The 23,156-nt window shown below is 42.6% G+C and overlaps 3 protein-coding genes across 10 annotated transcripts; 2 read left to right on the top strand and 1 right to left on the bottom strand.

The window, feature by feature from the left end:
* Positions 1-11,551, bottom strand: miga2 (mitoguardin 2). 2 transcript variants are annotated; one of them, XM_029710061.1, is made up of 15 exons: positions 11,223-11,551; positions 10,363-10,710; positions 9,904-10,114; positions 9,503-9,621; positions 6,669-6,789; positions 5,612-5,778; positions 5,179-5,296; positions 4,909-5,009; positions 4,648-4,757; positions 4,293-4,365; positions 2,490-2,576; positions 2,164-2,262; positions 1,683-1,817; positions 1,314-1,484; positions 1-904 (listed from the first exon to the last, which is right to left on the bottom strand). In XM_029710061.1, the coding sequence occupies exons 2-15, from the start codon at positions 10,456-10,458 to the stop codon at positions 692-694; spliced, it is 1,821 nt and encodes a 606-aa protein (XP_029565921.1). In that variant the 5' UTR covers positions 10,459-10,710; positions 11,223-11,551; the 3' UTR covers positions 1-691. The 2 variants fall into 2 exon arrangements, with proteins under 2 accessions (XP_029565921.1, XP_029565922.1); XM_029710062.1 differs by having other exon boundaries at positions 5,642-5,778.
* A 1,382-nt stretch (positions 11,552-12,933) lies between these two features.
* Positions 12,934-16,209, top strand: st6galnac4 (ST6 (alpha-N-acetyl-neuraminyl-2,3-beta-galactosyl-1,3)-N-acetylgalactosaminide alpha-2,6-sialyltransferase 4). Of its 2 annotated transcripts, XM_029710059.1 has the most exons (6): positions 12,934-13,014; positions 13,327-13,412; positions 13,518-13,661; positions 13,920-14,329; positions 14,501-14,608; positions 14,854-16,209. In XM_029710059.1, the coding sequence occupies exons 2-6, from the start codon at positions 13,395-13,397 to the stop codon at positions 15,059-15,061; spliced, it is 888 nt and encodes a 295-aa protein (XP_029565919.1). In that variant the 5' UTR covers positions 12,934-13,014; positions 13,327-13,394; the 3' UTR covers positions 15,062-16,209. The 2 variants fall into 2 exon arrangements, with proteins under 2 accessions (XP_029565919.1, XP_029565920.1); XM_029710060.1 differs by lacking the exon at positions 12,934-13,014 and having other exon boundaries at positions 13,586-13,661.
* A 65-nt stretch (positions 16,210-16,274) lies between these two features.
* st6galnac6 (ST6 (alpha-N-acetyl-neuraminyl-2,3-beta-galactosyl-1,3)-N-acetylgalactosaminide alpha-2,6-sialyltransferase 6) lies at positions 16,275-22,973 on the top strand. 6 transcript variants are annotated; one of them, XM_029710054.1, is made up of 6 exons: positions 16,275-16,391; positions 19,411-19,490; positions 19,915-20,121; positions 21,160-21,578; positions 21,797-21,904; positions 22,272-22,973. In XM_029710054.1, exons 2-6 carry the CDS (start codon positions 19,437-19,439, stop codon positions 22,456-22,458), a joined length of 975 nt encoding a protein of 324 aa, XP_029565914.1. In that variant the 5' UTR covers positions 16,275-16,391; positions 19,411-19,436; the 3' UTR covers positions 22,459-22,973. The 6 variants fall into 6 exon arrangements, with proteins under 6 accessions (XP_029565914.1, XP_029565918.1, XP_029565917.1 ...); XM_029710057.1 differs by lacking the exon at positions 16,275-16,391 and adding an exon at positions 17,537-17,611; XM_029710056.1 differs by lacking the exon at positions 16,275-16,391 and adding an exon at positions 18,255-18,504.
* Positions 22,974-23,156: the final 183 nt, after the last annotated feature.

Raw genomic sequence — 23,156 nt, 5'->3', positions numbered from 1 at the left:
TAGAATGAATAGGTGCTTTTTTTAATCAATATGGCACCTAACACTATTGGAATAAATACGATAAATGAAATGGATGATCAATCAATGGATAGAGGAGACGGAAGCAACAAGTCCTGCAGCAGACTATGACATCACGTCTCAGGGCACGCCTTCAAATTGGCCAAGGGTGTCGGGATAATAAAGAGGGGATCGGTTCGGATCCACTGCCTCAGAACACACACTTACAGTACATCCATTACATAGACACAAACATTTTCTTGCCGGTTGGTTGTTGGTTCATCACACATTGGGAAAAAGGGATTACTAGTATTGACTGATATACAACTCCAGATTCAACTCAGATGATAAAATGTAAGGGGAGAGCTAGAACAAAAACATCCCTCTTTCACTAAGGTCCAATACAAGTCGGGTTCTGTTCGATTGGTGGCTGTTATGTTTAGGGTGTAGTACCACAGACTGACTGGGTGATGCTGCAGTTCAAGCATGTGAATAACAACCCTCCTAAATCTTGCCTGTTAAGTCCGGCTTTGGCCAACCCAGTCCATTCCAGCCCAGCTAAGTCAGATACAGGGCCATATTCATTATGCCACACAGTAGCAAACCACTTTAACTGAAAATCAATGTTCTTATTGGACAAATTCATGTAGTACCTCCCCATTTCATAACATCCCTAATGAACACTACCCATGTCTCAGTGGTGGTTGGAGGGGCTGGGGCCCGGTTCTGTCTCCCCTTGGGGTAGAGCTCCATTGGGCTCCAGCAGGCTGTCAATGCCCAGGTAGCCCAGCAGGATGTCACTGCGGCGGTGGGACAGGCTCACGATGTCCTCGGCTAACGACTGGGCCGAGGTGAAGCGCACCTTGTCATGATCAAACATGTCTTTCAGGTACTGCACTATTTGTTGCTGGGGAAGGAGAAGAGAAAAGGAGAAATAAGCCAATACAGAGTTCAGTACATTGGTGAGGAATGTCCTCATAAGAGATGTCATTTTGCAGATTTATTTCTAAGAAAAATCTAACTTCGTTTTCCACATTAATTTCCCTCCTGAAAATCTCTGTTGAATTTAGGTAGACTGGGTAGGTCACTCGGTAGACTGTCTACAGGGATTATGATACTTGAGAGATTAAGGCATCGTAGAGATCAGCGTGATTAAACTGGTGATGTAAGGTAAAAAGGACAGACAGATGGAAGGACGCAGACAGACACATGAAAAAAAGTAAATTAGTAGAAAATTAAAAAAAAGTGGTGACATGTGACCTCTAAATACTGCTAGTAGTAAATTGGAGACAAAAAGTTAGGATTAAATCTCTCACCTTGAAGATGGTACACACCTCACTGAGGTGCTGTCGCGGCCCCAGGAAGCCAAAGGCCAGGACGGGGCTGACCTGTTCTGATATGGCGTAGAAGTGGGAGATGAAGCCGTCTGGAACCATCAACAGACGCCGCTTGGCCTTCAGAACGGACCAGCACGCAGTAGCCAGGGCCTGAGAAACACAAAGTATGGTTTATTACATTTTAACCAATGGTATAGTTGCAGTGAATGCAATAGACCCTGTTTTCCATGTCTGCCTGTGTAGTTATATTTATGCTGTGTAATGCTTGTTGTGTTTGTATTGCAGTTGTAACAGCTAGTGTCACTAGATCATGTTGACTATAGAATTGTGGGTGTCCGTCTGTCTCACCGTCTCCTTGAAGCTGTCAGAGAGCCAACGGTTCCTGAGCACGGCCACAACGGACGAGGGCGGGCTCTCCAGGTCATCAAAGGCATCCATCAGGATGAAGTCCAGCACGATGTCAAAGAAGTTCATAACCACCACCTGGTAAAGGTCATGGATCATACGAGGTCAAGGGCTTTAAAACACAACTAGGTCATATATTCATTAAGGCACACCATAGAAAAACAAGTGTTATTCTTACTGGTAGAAGAAATAAATGGTAGTCTACCTGTATCAGTCTGTTTGGTTTGCAATGAATATGGCCCAGCTTCAAGCCACATGTAAAATGTGAGAGTTCATGAGTTGTCAGGCACTATAGTCAGTCTATCCAGAGTGATTTATAGACACTGATTCTTCCTACAATACCTTAAGAGTCACCAGAATCTCTACAAACACTTTCATTCATGTTTGAAAAGAAAAACAGGAAAACAGGAAAACAGTGCCTCACCCCTCGCCCCTCCAGTTCCATCCTGCTGACTGGCCAGGTCTCCTCTCTCTGGGTGTAGAGAAGCATGTCCTCATAGGTTTCCAGGAAGGCTTTGGGGCTCTACAGGTGAAACAGGAACACAACCAACTCAATAAAAAAGCCAATCAGAGTAGTTCATTACAAAGTAACATGTTCATAGAGAAGAGTGTTGGTGAGGAGCCGTCTGTCCAGTGTACAGTCTGTCCAGTGTATGGTGGGAATGAAAGAACTTACAGCAAAAAAAAAACTACATTTCCGTGTCAATGGACAATAAATGTACATTGTATTGTCTGGGTTAGTGTTGCCACCTTGTTTGCCTTGGTCATGAGTCCTGTGATCATCTGCTTGCCGGTCTCCATGAAGAACGTCCGGTGAGTTTCGTCCAGCAACAAAACCTGTCAAAACAACAACAACCACTGACCACTGTGGACTTCAGCAAAAATGAGCCATCTTAGTCACATCAAATCCATAGAGACATTATCCATATACAGTTGAAGTCAGAAGTTTACATACACTTAGGTTGGGGTCATTAAAACTCGTTTTTCAACCACTGCACAAATTTCTTATTAACAAACTATAGTTTTGGAAAGTTGGTTAGGACATCAACTTTGTGCATGACAAGTAATTTTTCCAACAATTGTTTACAGACATTATTTCACTGTATCACAATTCCAGTGGGTCAGAAGTTTACATACACTAAGTTGAGTGTGCATTTAAACAGCTTGGAAAATTCCAGAAAATGTCATGGCTTTAGAAGCTTCTCATAGGCTAATTGACATCATTTTAGTCAATTGGAGGTGCACCTGTGGATGCATTTCAAGGCCTACCTTCAAACTCAGTGACTCTTTGCTTGACATCATGGGAAAATCTAAAGAAATCAGCCAAGACCTCAGAAAAACAATTGTAGACCTCCACAAGTCTGGTTCATCCTTGGGAGCAATTTCCAAACACCTGAAGGTACCACGTTCATCTGTGCAAACAATAGTACGCAAGTATAAACACCATGGGACCACTCAGCATTCATACCGCTCAGGAAGGAGACACGTTCTGTCTCCTAGAGATGAACATACTTTGGTGCGAAAAGTGCAAATCAATCCCAGAACAACAGCAAAGGACCTTGTGAAGAAGCCGGAAGAAACAGGTACAAAAGTGTCTATATCCACAGTAAAACGAGTTCTATATCAACATAACCTGAAAGGCCGCTCAGCAAGGAAGAAGCCACTGCTCCAAAACCGCCATAAAAAAGCCAGACTACGGTTTGCAACTGCACATGGGGACAAAGATCGTACTTTTTGGAGAAATGTCCTCTGGTCTGATGAAACAAAAACAGAACTGTTTGGCCATAATGACCATCGTTATGTTTGGAGGAAAAAGGGGGAGACTTGCAAGCCGAAGAATACCATCCCAACCGTGAAGCACGGGGGTGGCAGCATCAGGTTGTGGGGGTGCTTTGCTGCAGGAGGGACTGGGGCACTTCACAAAACAGATGGCATCATGAGGAAGCAAAATTATGTGGATATATTGAAGCAACATCTCAAGACATCAGTCAGGAAGTTAAAGCTTGGTCACAAATGGGTCTTCCAAATGGACAATGACCCCAAGCATACTTCCAAAGTTGTGGCAAAATGGCTTAAGGACAACAAAGTCAAGGTATTGGAGTGGCCATCACAAAGCCCTGACCTCAATCCCATAGAACATTTGTGGGCAGAACTGAAAAAGCATGTGCGAGCTAGGAGGCCTACAAACCAGACTCAGTTACACCAGCTCTGTCAGGAGGAATGGGCCAAAATTCACCCAACTTATTGTGGGAAGCTTGTGGAAGGCTACCCAAAACAATTTAAAGGCAATGCTACCAAATAATATTTGTGTATGTAAACTTCTGACCCACTGGAAATGTGATGAAAGAAATAAATCATTCTCTCTACTATTATTCTGGCATTTCACATTCTTAAAATAAAGTGGTGATCCTAACTGACCTAAGACAGGGAATTGTTACTCGGATTAAATGTCAAGAATTGTGAAAAACTGAGTTGAAATGCATTTGGCTAAGGTGTATGTAAACTTCCGACTTCAACTGTACCAATAAGTCATCTTCAGTAAGGATTTCAGACCTGGAAGGCTTGTCTCACACAGTGGAGCTTGGCTAGGAAGTCTTGGTCACCGTAGCATTCTAGCAGCTCAGTTCTGAGGGACGGAAAGGGGGAAAAAGATGGAAATCAGAAATGTGAATAGTTATCAGTTCATTTTAACGGAAATATTGTCGTGAGTAACACTAAACAAATAGTAGTATTTGTTTCCTTCCAAATACTTAGAGCTACGATTGATTGATCTTCGCTGGCGCAATGGAATCTATGGAATAGTCCAAAAAGTACAAACCCCAAACCTCTCCGATCTGGCACTCAATCAAGCGCTCAAAAAAATACTACTACTATTTTAACCCAGGTCCAGTACTTAGCTAGTTCTTACCGGAGCTCTCGACAGGGCACGCTGCCGTCCTGGACCAGTGACACAGCCTCGTCGTAAAGAGCAGCAGGCCTCAGAGGTTGACACACCTCCAGAGATAGGTTGTCAAACAGCTGCAGAGTAAAGAGTGAGAGGCACAATCCTCAACACAAGTTCATAACATAGGATACATGATAGTCATATGAGAGAGACTGTGTGTGAGGGAGAGAGAATACATGCGTGATAGGGTGAGTCAATGAGAGAGAGAGAAAGAAAGAAACTAACTTCTGCCGCTGAGAAGAAGGAATCGTCAGAAGTGATAGTAGTGGCGTCGTCTTCACGCATTCTACTCTCCAAGTTTGGCAGGATGAGTGTTCCCTCACTCTCTGACAGGACGACAAAGCAAACAGTCTGAGCCACAACACAAGGACTATGTAAGCCAAATTACCCATTATGGATGAATGCTAAAGCTACTGTCAACATATTTGCACTAGCTGCATGCTAATAACAACAACAAAAATCAACAGATTTGCGCTATCGTAGCATGTTAATTACCAAAGTCTGCTAGCAGGCTATCTGGGGGAATGGTAGCGCCAAAGTCCTCCTGTAGGTGGTAGGCCCTGTGCAGGAGGGTCTCCAGCTTCTCGGCAAAGACCTTGTTACGCGACTCAGACTGAATCCATGAAAACAAACAAAAATCCCTACATTAGTTGATTAATTCAAAATCCCAGTGGCCCTCCAGGGCTGGAGTTGCCCATCCTTTCTCTGAATCTTTAAGGAAATAGAGGCTGGTGGAGGAAGAAATCCAATGGGCTCATTCAAATCCACTCTAGCAATTACAATGAGCCCGCCCTCCGATTTTTAATGTAATGTTAGGTGGATTTGTGAGAGTGCTGCTAGCTCTTGACCAGGGCTCAGTTGAGAATGAGTTGCATATCTCAATGGGACTCACCTGGTTAAATAAAGGAGAAATAAAAGTGTACCGTACCGTTGGGAGTGCGATAGTTCTGTGGCATACCGTGGGCAGGTTGGGGCAGGCCACTGCCCCCTCCAGGGCTAGGCTGGTACTGGCTTTGGAGGCATTGGAGTGGGTGCGGTGCCGGATGTTCAGGGCCTGCTCCCACTTCTGAAGGGCCTCCTCAAACAGCTCCATGCCTGGGGGAGGGGAGAGATGTGATCAGGACAACATAGAAAATCTGGGATTTTGGCTAAGGGATAGGTCAGTTTCAATAATATATGAATGATAAATGCCAGAAAAGCAGGAATTACGAATTAATCAGGAAGAACGGCATTCCTGCTAGGGGAGGGGGACCTTAGGGTCTGTTCCTATTCCTTACCCTTTCCACCAGAGTGTGCAATGCACTTGTAAAACCGATGCTTAAATCAATCCAGTGTTTCTTTACATGCATGAGCGGGAGAGAGCTTTTGCACATAAGGGGAAAATACAGTAGGGAGAATGGAACACAACCACAGCTTCATGTCAGTCCTTAGTATTATGATGCATCGTAAAATGACAGGATCTACGTGCTGGGAGGCCACCCAGGTGTTTGGTTGTCGAGGAAAGATAACTTAGTCTAGCTGAATTACAGAGATGTCTTTGTCCAGGTTTTAATGGAAAAACTAACAGTGCAGGAAATACAGCATAGTCAGATGTAACCCTCTATATCAATGTCCCACTTCTATTCTTCCTCTACCAAGGGTCCAAATAGCCCCTTTCATTGAGCCAAACAGTTATTTTGAATGTCAAATAATAAATTCCACTTTGGGAAATACTTTTCCCCATTGGTGGGCGGGTAGCCTACATTAGCGTTTAGAGTGTTGGGCCATTAACTGAAAAGTTTCTGGTTCGAATCCATGAGCCGACAAGGTGAACAATCTGCCCTTGAGCAAAGTACTTAACCCTATTTTCTCCTGTAAGTCGTTCTCGATAAGAGCTTCTGCTAAATGACAAAAAAATGTAAAAGCGCACAAAACACTGTCTCAGTTTGCTATGGACAGTCCCCTTCGCTGAATCTTTGAGGGAATCCATGAAGGGGTATTATTACCAATGATGTACAGGTTCTCTGCGTTTGCGTCCCCCATGGCTCCCGACTCCTCCTCCACAGGCTCTACCTCCCAGGGAGTCGACGGATTGGCCGACTGGTTCGGAGAAGTCGGGACTCGCATCTGTGACAACAAAAAGACAACAACAAATTTAAATCTTGAGGGGCCATGGACCACAAGGGTCTAAAAAGAGTTAAGTGAGGTAAAGGATCCACTGAAGAAGAAGAGTCAAATCAGAATGAACTATGTTAAAATGCTCTTCAAAGACAATAGCTCAGCGTTCAACACCGTAGTTCCTTCCAAGTTCCTCACCAAGCTAGGGACCCTGGGACTGAACACCTTCCTCTGCAACTTCCTGAGAGGCCGGCCCCAGGGTGTGAGTGTAGGCAACAAGACATCCGCCACGTGAACCTTCAACACAGGGGCCCCTTAGGGGTGTGTACATAGTCCCCTCCTGTACTCCCTGTTCACCCACGGCTGCGTGGCCACGAACGACTCCAACACCATCATTAAGTTTGCAGACGACACAACGGTGGTAGACCTGACCACTGAGAAGACAGCTTACAGGGAGGTGGTCAGAGACTTAGCAGTGTGGTGCCAGGACAACAACCTCTCCCTCAACCTCAGTAACAACAAGAAGCTGATCGTGGACTATAGGAGAAAGGGGAGAGTACGCCCCCATCCACATCACTGGGGCTGAGCTCCCTGCCATCCAGGACCTCTATATCAGGCGGAGAAAGACCCGAAAAATTGCCAAAGACAACAGCCACCCAAGCCATAGACTGTTCACTCTATCATCTGGCACCAGATCATCGACTCTCGGACCAACAGGCTCCGAGACAGCTTCTACCCTCAATGCATAAATCTTCTTAGACATAAGATTGCTAAATAGTCCATTAACAATGGTTACCCGGGCTATCTACACTGACCCCACACACACACTTCATTGACACTCTCACACATACTTATACACACACACTTTTACACAATTTGCCGAGTCTGTTCTTTATTTTACTCAAATTATGTTCTATCCAGATGCCTAGTCACGTTACCATGCCTTCATGTACATATCTACCTAAAATACCTCATACCTCTGCACACTGATCTGGTACTCCTTTGGAAAGTATTCAGACGCCTTGACTTTTTCCACATTTTGTTATGTTACATCCTTATTCTAAAATTAATTAAAAATCTCAGCAATCTACACACAATACCCCATAACGACAAAGCGAAAACAGGTTTAGAAAAAAAAAATATATATATATATATATATATAAAAATATTTGGACCTTTTGCTATGAAACTTGAAATTGAAAGCAGGTGCATCCTGTTTCCATTGATCATCCTTGAGATGTTTCTACAACTTGATTGGAGTCCACCTGTGGTAGATTCAATTGATTGGACATGATTTGGAAAGGCACACACCTGTCTATATAAGGTCCCACAGTTGACAGTGCATGTCAGAGCAAAAACCAAGCCATGAGGTCGAAGGAATTGTCCGTAGAGCGCCGAGACAGGATTATGTCAAGGCACAGATCTGGGGAAGGGTACCAAAAAAATGTCTGCAGCATTGAAGGTCCCCAAGAACACAGTGGCCTCCATCATTCTTAAATGGAAGAAGTTTGGAACCACCAAGACTCTTCCTAGAGCTGGCTGCCAGGCCAAACTGAGCAATCGGGGGAGAAGGGCCTTGGTCAGGGAGGTGACCAAGAACTCGAGGGTCAATCTGACAGAGCTCAGGAGTTCCTCTGTGGAGATGGAGAACCTTCCAGAAGGACAACATCTATGCAGCACTCCACCAATCAGGCCTTCATGGTAGAGTGGCCAAACGGAAGCCACTCCTCAGTAAAAGGCACATGACAAAAAAGGCACCTAAAGACTCCCAAGACCATGAGAAACAAGTTAGTCTGGTCTGATGAAACCAAAATTAAACTATTTGGCCTGAATGCCAAGCATCACATCTGGAGGTAACCTGGCCCCATCTCTATGGTGAAGCATGGTGGTGGCAGCATCATGCTGTGGGGGTGTTTTGCCACCAGCAGGGACTGGGAGACTAGTCAGGATCGAGGCAAAGATTAATGGAGCAAAGATCCATGATGAAAACTTGCTTCGGAACGCTCAGGACCTCAGACTGGAGGCAAAGGTTCACCTTCCAACAGGACAACGACCCTAAGCACACTGGCAAGACAACGCAGGAGTGGCTTCGGGATCAGTCTCTGAATGCCCAGCCAGAGCCCGGACTTGAACCCGATCCAACATCAGGAGAGACCTGAAAATAGCTGTGGAGCGACATTCCCCATCAAACCTGACAGAGCTTGAGAGGATCTGCAGAGAAGAGTGGAAGAACCCCCCAAATACAGGTGTGCAAAGCTTGTAGCGTCATACCCAATACCTCTCGATGCTGTCATCACTGCCAAAGGTGCTTCAACAAAGTCCTGAGTAAAGGGTCTGAATACTTATGTAAAATGTGTTCAGTTTTTTCAACCAGTTTTTGCTTTGTCATTATGGGGTATTGTGTGTAGATTGAGGGGAAAAAACCATTTAATAATTTTAGAGTAAGGCTGTAACATAACAAAATGTGGAAAAGGGGTCTGAATGCTTTCCCGAATGTACTGTGTAAGGCACCACATTGATCTGGTACTTACTGTATATAGCTCCACTCGTGCATTTTATTTTATTCCTTGTGTTACTATTTTTTAATTTGTATTTTTAAACTGTGCATCGTTGGGAAGGGCTCGTAAGAAAGCATTTCACTAAAGTCTACACCAGTTATAGTCGGCGCATATGAAAAATGTGTTTTATTTGAGTGATAGAAAGTAAGGAGAGTCAAACGTACAGAAGCTATGCTGTGGGAGGAGCTTGAGTGTTTGCTGGGAGCCAGTGAAGAGATGCCGCTCATGGTTTCGTTGCTCCGTGTGCTGGGGCTCATCATCTGTCGCCCGGGAAACGGACCACCTGGGACGGAAACGAGGCTGTTAGCTAACACTTCTATCAAAAAGGCATTTTGATCACATTAATAACTGGTATTCTAACCGTGATCATGCTGAAACAGCTTTCACATACAGTATCCACACAGCCTTACGGAAACACCAGCGTGTCAATGAGACAACTTACTTGACTTAATCCATTTAACTTCCTTGAGGTCAATCAGCCAACCAACAAACACATCAACAAAAGTATGAGCAAATTCCACAGCCTGATTGAAACCACCAGTAATCACATTGAAGTGAAACTCACCTCTCCTCAGAGATGACGGTCTCCCTGACCGGATCAACGCCTCTGGTATTCCCACCTGCTTCTGCTCATCTTTCGCAGCTGTTGCCTGTTTCCGTTTCCTACCGCGTCTCTTCATGTGGTGGGCGGTGAGGGCCAGGGCTACGCTCCCCAGAGCTGTGGCGAACAGCACCTTCTTCAGACTGGGAGAAAGCTTCAGCTGAGAGAATATGGACTGACGGGAAAAGAGATGGGGTGAGTGGTCACAACAAGCTAAAACAACTTGACGCAGACATGCTTATGTATCAAACATGTATCTTCTGTGTGTCAAATATGGGGGGATTGCAAATAAGTTACTTGCTAATAAAGAACAAACTTATGCTTTTTTGGGGGGCAACATTCTTTGCAGTGTTTTAGGAGCAGATTCTTACAAACATATTCAATAGTGTACTAGAAAGTCTCTTCTTGGGGAACGTTGTTTACCTGACCAAAGGTGGAGTAGAGAAACACGGGGATCTCGGCCACAGTCATGGCCAAGGCCTGGGCGATGGACATCCCTTCTGCTCTTCTGATTGACATTTCAGTAGAATGCCCACAGAGCCTCCAACAACCCCCTTTACATCAACCTCCTAAGGGGCTTCCTTCTCTGTTCTGAGACCAGCCAGCCAGCCAGCCAGCCAGCACAGTGCCTGGTCCTGGTTGTAATTGGGCTGAGGTCAGCCACTTCTGAGTCTGGGTGGGTCCCTCTGGTCCAGCTTCAGACTGTAGCCGCAACCAGTGTACCGGAGTCCTGCCCACACTGGTTTTGGTGACCCGTCTCTCCGTTCAAACCTAAGGGGAATGTGAATTGTAGTCATCATTGCTACAATGAAGTGATATCGATCAGTGATAGCTAAATCTGACTACTTCACAAATATGTAATGAACTGAAATTAACTGTGACATAACATCGTCTCAGGCTATATAATGTAACACCCCAACAGCATCGAGAACAGAGTGAAGTAGACACACAGGCATTGTACAGGCCACCACGACAGTTGCAGTTACACTCTTAGCTAGCTAACTGTAGTTACTAGCCAGCATAGCGTCAAAGAAGCACGACCAACTAAATAGGAGTAGACTTACTCTAGAAGTTAAACATGTTTAACGTTATTTTTTACTTTGACCAAATATTAACTCAAAGAGAGACCCTCACAGCCTAGCGCCAAAGTAGCATTAGCATCATGCTAGCTGAAAAGCCGTCCCTGCAGGTTCACAACTTTCAAGGGTTATCATATTTGACAATAACCTTTGTAACATCAATAAGGTCTCTTCGGTTTGGGCTGCGAATGGAATATTACAAACCTGTCCTGATTGCTGACCAACCCCACTAGCCGGACATGCTAGTTAGCCAGCTAGGAACTTTGATTCGTGCACTGACAGCTACTGCTGGCTTCAATCCGGCCTGGCTGTCAGATCACTCAGTCAACGGTCTCCGATGGACTACTAAAAGCTGTCTAACCGTCTATTCAAGAGATTGCTAACCCTTTTATGGATAAAAAAAGATACCTAACACAATAATTCATAGAATAACTACATCCAAAAGCTACTAATGTACATTGCGCATCCAAAGAACTGTAGAAGGACAATCAGCGCCGCATTTCACACACTACTGTGATATTTGCTTCAGGGCGGACACATTTGTAATTGATACCATGGAAGACCAATGTCTGTTGAGTATATGCGGGCGCGTTCCTATTGTGGTCAATCACAATTGAGAAAGGAGGAGGGTGTACATTGGATATCCAATCGTATCAAAGATTGGGGCCTGACTCTTGCTTGTTCCATGGCAAAAGTTAGGTGCAAAGTCAAAACGTTTCATCCAAAAATGGATCAATAGCATTAAAGTAATCACATGTTTAACATAGGTAACGGATTTTTTATTTATTTTTGTGCACACCATTGTGTTGTCAGAATTGGATCTTTGCATAAAAAGCTATTTTTGTTTTAGGTCTTGTGAGATAAGTATCTACTCCTGTCTTAAGTGTAGTGTATGGACGGACATAAACTGTTCCCAGTGCTGGTGTTCGTATTGGTGGTGGGTTTTGACTAGATGGGATAACGGCAATTTATGTCAGAATTAACCAGAATAGAGAGCAATAGTAATGACATATTCATCAGCTAACGTTGCTTTTTGTGAAGCATGTATGTAGTTTTGTTTAAAGCACATGAAAGGCTTCATAATTCATAAAGATCATGCTAACTGACTGATATTATCTCAAAACCAAAGCGTATGAGATATCCTAAGCCTGCGTTAACCTTATTTTCGGCGTTTATCCCCAACCCCTATTCTTTTCGCATTCATTTTCCCCATAGGAATGGCTGAACGAACCAGAAGTAACTAATTTCCGTTTTTTTAGGAAGTTGCATGCTGGCGAGTGCTATTGACATTTCGGAGCAGGATAGGAAAACTTACTCCGCAGGTTAGGAGAATTAACCTAATTATCCTAACCTGCTACGTTAAGGTTAGCGTTGGTTAAAATGCTAAAAATGTTAGTGATGCTTATGCTGCAACCAAGAAAGATAATGTGGCTGCTGCTCATTTATTTAATTAGGAAAGTCAGTTAAGAACAAATTCATATTTACAATGCAGCTGGGCGCCGCTGTATGGGCCTCCCAATCACGGCCGGATGTAATACAGCCTGGATTCGAACCAGGGACTGTAGTGTCGCCTCTTGCACTGAGATGCAGTGCTTTATACCGCTGCGTCACTCGGGAGTATGATGAAAGGGATGTCTTGAAGAGTATGCCCCTAACACTGTAATGCCTCTTAATTATAACTCGTTCAAGTCAATGATTGTACCACGTCTGTGCTTATAAATTTTGCCTTTTTATATATAATTCTGCAAGTCAACTCTAATAAAGGATAGAAATAATTAGGTTTTCCATAATATTAACTTTTAGAGGGGGATATATGCTTTTAAATCATTATATTATTGCATTGTATTCGTTACATCTTTCATTCACTGAAATATCTTTCCAGTAATAAAATGTGTCCAATATGACGTACACCATCAAGAACTAAGCTATCCAGGTTCTGTTCACTGACGGAACATAATATGAGTAACACCATCACTCACAATAAGGAAAATACTAGGTTAGTTAGCTTAACATGTATCTTCTTATTCCATGTTAACGTATTATAATCATTACAGACAGTCGGTTATTCGTTTGGTCAACGTTTCTGTTAATTGATGTCCTTTTTGGCACTGAATTAGCTGCCACCATGTTATGGCAAAATATTGGTCATGATAGTTAACGTTAACTAGCTAGCTAACGCGGTTCGATTAGTTATCATGTCAGTCATTTCGACCGATGCGCACTGAAGTTAACCCCCTACACTGGTTTTAAATGTGCTATTGATTAAACATCAGTTGTCAAATTAACAGTAGACGTTTTTATTCAACAGGTGAGATACCCAACTTATCTCCCACCAATTGTGATGAAATCCGTTAGGGGCGGGGCCAGAGGTCTCTAATGGATATGAAGTCTCAGGTAAACATGACATCTTGTTTCCTACTCCTCATCATTATTACAGTAACATTTACTTCCTATGCACACTGACTACAGTTTTTTAGACTGTTCATCTGATGTCCACAGAGGTTCCACTGGATTTGTCTAGTTATTGTAACACTGTCAGTGTTGTTATGGTACGTCCATATGACCAGATCAGATGGGTCCAAAAGCATGATCGACATTGGTCTCCAAGGATACCTCAGGATCACCCCTGGCAGGAGGGATCAGGTGAGCTGTTGATTTTGAGAGGTCTGCTTTGTGTTTTTCAACAGAGAATTAAAATTGGCATTTCTATTGGTCAAGCCCAGGTAGTCCCTCGCTGTTTCATTCTATTTTCTTTTTTTTTTGGTACCTAATGAACACAACCCATGCCTTGTTCCACTTGCCAACACCTTCAGCCAGAAAGAAACACAAACTATATGTTGATGTAAACACATTAATACATTTTCACCTCATGTGATTTTATGCCCTATTCTCTCCCTCCAGTTTCTGAAGATGCACTGCCGCCAGTGTGCCTTGGTCTCCAGCTCGGGCCAGATGCAGGGGGCAGGTCTCAGAGAGGAGATTGACCAAATGGGGTGTGTGATCCGCATGAACAACGCCCCCACGCTGGGCTATGAGAGGGACGTAGGGAGCAGAACCAGTCTGAGGGTCGTATCGCACACCAGTGTTCCCCTGCTGATTAAAAACGAGAGCTATTACTTCAGGCACTCTGCGGACACCACCTACGTGTTCTGGGGTCCTGAGCGGAACATGAGGCAGGATGGGAAAGGGCGTGTTTTTAATGCCTTGATGAAGATGGCCACGAAGTACCCGCAGGTCAAAATGTACATGGTGACTCGGGAGAAGATCCAGTTCTGTGACAGTGTTTTTCAGAACGAGACAGGGAAAAACAGGTAAATAATGGCCTCGCCAAGCACTCAGGGGTCATGTTAATTAGGGTACAAGGGTCAAGTCCAGGTAGACTATTACTTTTTCAGTCCGTTTTCTTCTGTTTGGTGCCGAAATGAACACGACCAAGATTGCTATGCTGCTATTCTTATTATTGTAAGTTTTCTCTGTTTCAGAATGAATTCAGGTGCTTTTCTCAGCACTGGTTTCTTCACCATGATCCTGGCCATGGACATGTGTGACAGTATTCACGTCTATGGGATGATCGACGATAACTTCTGCAGGTGAGTTATTTGAAAAAGATGTGGAAGCAACTACCTGTCTAATAGCACATATATTCTGGTGTAATAGCACATTTATTCTGTTTTGAGATTAATTACATTTGAATAAAATAAACAGGAACCCTGAACTAGCTGTCAACTTGCCTTATATTACACTGTTTTGTGTTACACCACATTGTACTGAAAGCTATTGGGATTGATTGGCTGTATATGACAATTAACCACACCTATTTCATGCTTCTCTGAAGCCGTGCCGATCACAGTGTTGCTCCCTACCACTACTACGAGGGAAGCCGGATGGACGAGTGCCGCATGTACCGGATGCACGAGCACGCAAGTCGTGGCGGCCATCGCTTCATCACCGAGAAGGCCATCTATGCCCGGTGGGCCTTGCACCACAGGGTGGAGTTCAAACACCCTTCCTGGAACCTGCAGGAGAGGAAACATGACCCCTGAGTGTTGTGCCTGGTGACTTTTTTTAATCTTTGTTGACCTCTGACCCCCGTATGACCCCGTCGAGGGGGAATTCTGTGCAGTTTGAGAGTCAAATGATCTTACTCCTTCATGGGGCTGCAGTATTAATTATAATTTTTCTGACAGCCTAAATGGTATTCAAAACATTGTATTCAATAGTCAAGCATCAAACTGCCAACTTTTTTACATTGGTCAAAGTGCTCATATTTCTAATCTTAGACCTTTAGCCTATGGCTAAAGTACAGTATTCTAACCACTATTAAATTAAAACTGCTATTGGTAGGTCTAGTGATGCCAAATCAAATAAGATTTTTAGTGTTTGAACAAACTTGATGCCTTCGTTGTTTGTTTGTCATAATTATGCCTTTTCATTTCTGCACTCTTAAGATCCAATGTTTTGTCATTTAATGTAGCTTTTATGATGCACTGACTGAATGTTCAGCAACATATTATGTTTTTTCCTGTTCACTGCTATACGCCCATGTATTTCAATGTAATTAAACATTGTTGGGCTTTCCTATCAGAGTTTAGTCTTAACATTTCAAACTTTTACATATATTTATTATTTCATGGTCCAAATGTAACAAGAATCATGAATTTAGTGTCACTGAAACGTAATAATGTGCTGGTCATTTACTATCAGAGAAAGTGACTGATAGCAAAGAGAAACTTTTTTGCTGATTTGATTGGTTTTTGCAGAGGCCAATGGAACAATTTGACATGTTATGAGTAGAGACTCATCCCCAAAAAGTGTGCCTTTTTCTTTAACTTCCTATTTTTGTCTGACAATTTACACATGTTGACTTTAAACAAAACATGTTGTTGCTTGACAATGTAAATGGTTTAATGTTACTTTTATATAAGGTCTGATATGCCTTATATTCTGATGGTCTTGATGATATTTACAAAGCTTGACAATGCTACAATCATGTTCAATGGAAAATCCCTATAGTCCTCTCATTTGGAAATATGAAATGCTCTTTACCTGCCTTTTTAAATTACTAAATGATGTTGTCTGATTCCAAAGAAATGTATTATAAATGTTTACAGTATTGTGGTGTTTATCTTGTTTATTCTGAAGTTGTCTGGTTTTCCCAACACTGAAATAAACTATGTACATTTTCAAACACTAGCCTTTGTGTCTTCTCTAAATTATTTATTAAGTTCCTAATAATAATTTTCACTGCGGCGCTGAAATTTGGATGACGCAAGCGAGTCCCCTCCTACAATGGTTTAGGAGGATGGGGGACGCGCCGACAGATCAAACGTCAACGATGCACAGATCTCATATGGATAAAAAAAAAACGAATTGGTAAGCAAACCTCGTATTCATTTCATTTAGTCATTATTCTACAGAAATTGTTGAATTACAGCCATTTCCCGCTATTATGCCTTATTTATGGTGTCAACACGACTCATGTCCGATAGCCTACGTTAGCAGTGAGACAACGGGTTTAGGTCTGCGCCAGAATATTGTCCTGTCCCCCAATAGCTTATTCTATAGAATTTTTATATTTAGGTTTTGATAGGCTTATAATTACAGTTGTGTCAGTGCGCTCAAATTAAATATGTGCAATAGATATTCGTTTTTATTTAAGCCGGAGGTGTTGATTTTCATGAACTACTGTCAAACGGATAGGGCCAAGATGTATGACATCAGTTGAATGAAAATAGGCAAACTATTAGAATGTTTGCAGCCATAGTTCCACTTTAAATAAAAGTTTGGCATCCTAGCTACGCGAACAACATCATTTAGCTTGCTTCATCAGTGATTAACGGAGGTAAAAAAAAGTTTCAGGTTGGATATTCAACGGATATTCGCGCTTTCAAACCACTTGAAAGCTATTGTCATGATGTTGGAAAAATTGCGCACAACATTGCACAGGTCTTATTTTCAAGTTTTGGACATTAATTCGCTTTGCAAAGCTAATAAACATGTGGAAATGTGACCAGAATTTTGTATTCCTAGTTGAATTAGTTAGGGAGCGTAAACAAAGGAAAAACGTTTTTTTTTTTACATTCAAACGTCAATAGCTCCTTGGTCATGTGACCTACTGACTTCAAACAAGGTTCAGAATGTACACTCAGTGGGCTTACACACTGCACACCCTTTAGTTTGTCCATTTGTATCTCACACGTTTTTACATTCATTTTAGAGCCAATCCTTATCCTGAAGTTACGGATCTTTTTTGCCAACTTCCCTTACCTACATTGTAATAACATGCCAGAGGCTGTTCACCTTGGAGACCTGCTGCGGATATGGGTACGGCCCGGCGTGAGATTTACACCCTCTCCCCCGGTTTTTCAAGGGCCCGGGAGAGCTCACCAGACGCCGCCGAAACCGCGGTGCTTTCCAGGGCTTGGGGCCCTCTCTCGGGGCGAAACCATTTCAGGGTGCCCTGCCCTTCACAAAGATAAGAGAACTCTCCCCGGGGCACCCGCCAGCTTCTCCGGGATCGGTCGCATTACCGGACTGGATGCCTCGCGGAGCCCGTCTCCGCCAGTCCATAGACATTCTGAAAGTAGTTTGAGGTCAGTAGGTCACATTACCAAGGAGCTATTGAAATTATAAAGTTTGAAAAATCTATGTAAAATCGTGTGTGATGAAAATGGACAGACTAAAGGGTGTGCAATATACAAGGGTAGTCTCTGGACATTTGGAACCTTGTTAGAGTCCAGTAGGTCACATTACCAAGGATCTATTGAGATTAGAAACACTGAAAATTAAGGTAAAATTGAGTGAGATGAAAATGGACAAACTAAAGGTTGTGGAATGTGTAGGCCCACTGAGTATACATTCTGAACCTTGTTTGAGGTCAGTAGGTCACATGACCAAGGAGCTATTGAAATTCTAAGGTTTAGAAAATTAATGTAAAATCATGTGAGATGAAAATGGACAAACTAAAGGGTGTGCAATATACAAGGGTAGTCAGTGGACATGCTGAACCTTGTTTGAGGTCAGTAGGGCACATGACAAAGGAGCTATTGAAATTAGAAACACTGAAAAACATTGAAAATTCATGTAAAACTGTGTGAGATGAAAATGGACAAACTAAAGGGTGTGCAATGTGTAGGCCAACTGAGTGTACATTCTCTGAACATTGTTTGAAGTCAGTAGGTCACATAACCAAGGAGCTATTGAAATTAAAAAATGTAAATAAATCATTTAAAATAGTGCGAGATGTAAATCTACAAAAAAAGTGTGTGCAATGTGTATCTATGCCATCAGGTTAGCTAGAACCAGTTTTGAACGTTTTAGGAGTAATGGTTAAAGAGCTATTGAAATTTGAAAACTATAATTTGTCACTATGTTGACGGTCCCTAACTGCTGTTGGTGGATGAAAGGAAGACTACAGGCGAATATCCAAACTGAATCTGTATTTTCCTCGGTCAGAGATTAGGTTTTGAGAAAGAACTTGATATCGGTAACTCATCATCCTCCTGGTAAAGTTGTCAGTCATCATATAGATGGCAAGCAAATCAAACAATATTTGGATATACTCATCTAGTTTCACCCCAAAAGTTCGCTTGTTAACTAGCTAGCTAGCCAGCCATATTGACCTGATCTGTTTTTAGCTAACCAATGTGGCATGGTCCATCAATAAATATAGCCTATATCGGTATATCATGTCTGTCAGCAGCAATCACAATCTAACACTTTTAAAAACCGTTGAAAAGGGGAATATGTTAGCGATTTTCGCTTGGTAGGCCTACAATGGTTGGGGGGAAAAGTACATTAGGTCTACCTACCACACTAGCTACATGTTTAGCCAACTACAAAGTTTCTACCTGCGGTAGCTTGCAAAGTAAACATCAGCTAACCGTCCCATGGCAAATGCTCCCTTCTACTGCTTGACAGGCAGAGCCCAAAAAAATATTTAAAATAAACCTAAACCATGTCAGGTATAGTTCACTTTTATTTTATATCACTCAAATATCAAAATAATGGTGGAAAATATTGAGAGATCGTGAAGCTACCCTCACGTATCTGAAATTACATAATCAATTGATGTTTACTAATCATGAAAAGTATGCAGTAACTTGCTGTATAACTCTGGTAGAGCTAAATGTGCGCATTTGTTTTGCATGAAATAATTGGAAACGTGTAGGTCTGACAATGCTCTTCAAGAGGGGATGATATTACAACCAAATAGTTAACATTTATTTAACAACGGCAAGCAGTTGTCAATGGTTTTAGCGGAGCAAGCAAATCGAACGAAAAACAACTTATTGTGACGTTTTGTTAAACTACCTATTGACTATAAGTATACCAGATAGCAGCCTGAAAGATCTGAGCGTGTATTCACTATGGAACATCTGCCTCTTGACAGGGGTGGTGACCAGAAAAGCACAGAACATGCAATGTAGCTCAGCCTCACTTGGAAGCATGGGGCTGAGGCTTGTTGAAAAGGTAAAATCATTCTGAGCATTGATATACTCTCACTTAAAAATTTATTTATTTTTGGTCAAATTAGCCATCAAATATCATTACTGATGCATTGTGCATAATAGGCCTATCTGTATGTTTTGTAAAAGCATTTGGTCACATTATGTGGAAAGATGGTAAATAAACCTGAACTTGAAACAAGCGAGTTCCTCTCAGAATGGCAACTGTTATTTGAACTGCCATTTAGAGGTTGTTTTTCATTATATAAGCCAGATAGACAACAAAGCACTAACATTGATCTCGGCAACCAGAACCAAATACAGTGTATATGCTGGTCAGCTACTCAATACATGTATGTAACAGTCTGTCACAAGAGACTAACTTTGACAGACAACACACCATGAACATTGATGTATATTATATCACTGGTTCCCCCTATCTTTGGCAGCAAGGGCCTCAGAGCCAGAAGATGGTGATCTTCGGAGCCATCTTCCTCCTGATGACCCTCCTCATCCTCTTTAGCTCCAACAGCGGCAACGACATCAGTCCCTTCTACAGTCCCTTCCGGGCGTCCTCGCCTCATCACCCCATCAAGGTCACTGACCTCAAGAAATGGGCAGGGAAGGAAGGCTATGTGGCTGTCTATGGAAACAAGGTAATTTACACTCAGGGTTTGAATTACAGAGAAAATCTATGGAACCTCTATTTAATGCAGGAGACGTGGTCAAGAAGGCTACATCTTGTATAAAAGCAGAACATTAAAGTCATGGGTTAATTTGAACCCTGTTCTTCTCATACTTGCGAGGTTAAGTTGAAGTGGTGCCAAAAATGCTTAGCACTGGCTAAATGTAGTGGGTGGATTATAGTCTCTACCACATGATCCATAGAAACAATAATGCATAGCCCAAAAACAGACACAAATGCATTTTAGGAACAACTCAAGTCCAAATTGAGTAAAAAACTGTTGCACAGTTCATACAGCTGTGTTCATATAGCTGTTTTCTGTATGACTGTGGTGAGCTTTAGTTTTGGACTACTATTTAACTTCCACTGAAATGTCAGAGAGAAAGAGAACACAGGGAGACGAACACCTACCTAGAGGTGACAGCATCCCCTCCCCAATATGCCCCCATAGACACAACTATGACAAAACAACCAACAAAAGCGGGTCACAACTCCTGCAGCTCTGTCGCAAGCTGGGTCAGTGGCAGGCTTCGAGGGGACTCCTGTGGTGCACCTACAGCTGAAGTCGGAAGTTTACATACACTTAGATTGGAGTCATTAAAACTTGTTTTTCAACCACTCCACAAATTTCTTGTTAACAAACTATAGTTTTGGCAAGTCGGTTAGGACATCTACTTTGTGCATTTTTTCCAACAAATGTTTACAGACAGATTATTTAACTTATAATTCACTGTAACACAATTCCAGTGGGTCAGAAGTTTACATACACTAAGTTGACTGCCGTTAAACAGCTTGGAAAATTCCTGAAAATGATGTCATGGCTTTAGAAGCTTCTGATAGGCTAATTGAAATCATTTGAGTCAATTGGAGGTGTACCTGTGGATGTATTTCAAGGCTTGAGTACAAAGCCAAAACAAAAAAACATGTCACTGTCCCAATACTTTGAGCTCACTGTATGTTATATACTGTATGTATTTTCTCAGTTGTTGTTTCTGCATTCCCTCTCCAGAGTCTGACCCTGCACTGCCACCACTGTGCCCTGGTGACCAGCTCCAGCCACGTGCTGGGCAGCGGGGCCGGACCGGACATCGACCGCGCCCAGTGTGTGATCCGCATGAATGACGCCCCCCTGTCGGGGTTCGAACGTGACGTGGGGAGCCGGACCACCCTCAGGGTGGTGGCTCACTCGAGCGTGTTCAGGGTGGTTCGACGGCCAGCTGAGTTTCTCAATCTAACAGACCACCAGGCAAATTCTGCAGTCATATTCTGGGGACCACCCACCAAGATTGGTAGAGAGGCTAAAGGAACACTGTACCGTCTGATCCAGAGAGTCAGCATGACCTACAGTAACCTGTCCAGCTTTACCATCACGCCTAGCAAGATGCACAAGTTTGATACACTGTTTCAGAAGGAGACCGGGCGAGACAGGTGGGTAGAATGAAGGAAAGCTGTTATGGTGAAAGAACAATGGGGATAATGCAAAAATCTGTACAAATTCAATATATAATTACCAATCTATTTTGGCACTATCAATTGATAATGATGAGCACAATGTGGGGATTTTCCTGGCATCTAATGATAGACATTTCTATCAACCGCTAAATGCTATTTTTGTTAACGTTTTATTCTACGGTTTCCTTCCACAGAGCAAAGTCTCAGTCCTGGTTGAGCACCGGCTGGTTCACAATGGTGATTGCGATAGAGAAGTGTGACAATATTAAAGTGTACGGGATGGTTCCGCCCAGTCACTGTGGGTGAGTATGAACTAATGAACAATGTTACACATAAGAGGATGAGTCAATGATAGTGATCTATCAAGCACTTAAATCTACCAGGCTATTACATTGTGTGTGTAATCATAAATTAGTAGTGAGCAATTAGTTAATCATCTATACTGATTATTATGGAACCATTGTGTCCAACTGACAGGATTGCTTTCCTATAAACAGAACATTGTATATTATGGTTGTCTTTGAAAGAAGCCGGGCGAAGACCTTTGGGTCGGAATGTTGCACTTTAAAACAGCAGGGGGAGAATGTGTCTATGAAGGAGCCGTAGGGTTATTGCTACCCAACGTTTTCTGGTTGTCAATGTAATCATTTGTAATGCCTCTTCTTCCAGAAAAAAGCCCCAGCCCAAGAAGATGCCCTACCACTACTATAAACCCAGAGGCACAGATGAGTGCGTGACCTACCTGCAAAATGAGAGGGGTCGGAAGGGTCCCCACCATCGCTTCATCACAGAGAAACAGGTGTTTGCACGCTGGGCCAAGCAGTATAACATCACCTTCACTCACCCCACATGGTGAGATGACTGGTTCCTTCAACAAGGTTAGCCCAAGGTATGAGAGAGGTGATGCACACATCTGGACCAGGGTCCTGGACAGTGCACGAATACCCTTTTCACACTACTGGACCGAGCTGAGATCGGCCTGGTTGGCCATCTACCATACAGTAGTTGCTGGAACTGTGATGTAAAGGACAATGTGAAAAGAAAATAGAGCCAGCACGTGTATGGTTCAGGTCGGCCCTATTATGTCAATCGGGCAATATTAAGTTGAATATACTTTATTATTCTTATAGAACTACACGTTTCTGTGTCCCCTTCTCTAAATGACAGCCATTTCTGTAGCTCTGTGATGAACCTGAGCTTGGTTTGTAATTATTAATACATTCTGAATTTCTTTTTGTTTTTTTTGACAGTGCAAAATCCAAATTTTATGGGATTTTGTAAATAAGGTATTTCCTGTGTTTGGCAAGGAAGTTTGAAGAGGGCAACTGCCAAAATATTTATTGTAAATAAACAAATGAATTGATATTTAAAGATGTATTTTTACATGTTTATAATGCTTTTGTTAAATGTCCTCAAAAGCACTCACATAACAAGATAATGTCAACTTTCCAAATTGAGGGAAGATTGCTTTAAAACTTCTTGAATAATACAATCTGCAGTAGTTACATCAATTTTTGAACTTGAAGAATATAACTTAAATGGCTCATGAGCTTA

This window comes from Salmo trutta, chromosome 23 (assembly GCF_901001165.1).
Source record: "Salmo trutta chromosome 23, fSalTru1.1, whole genome shotgun sequence".
NCBI lineage: Eukaryota > Metazoa > Chordata > Actinopteri > Salmoniformes > Salmonidae > Salmo > Salmo trutta.
The sequence above is the reverse complement of the archived record's forward strand: the minus strand, read 5'-3'. Positions and strand labels throughout refer to the sequence as shown.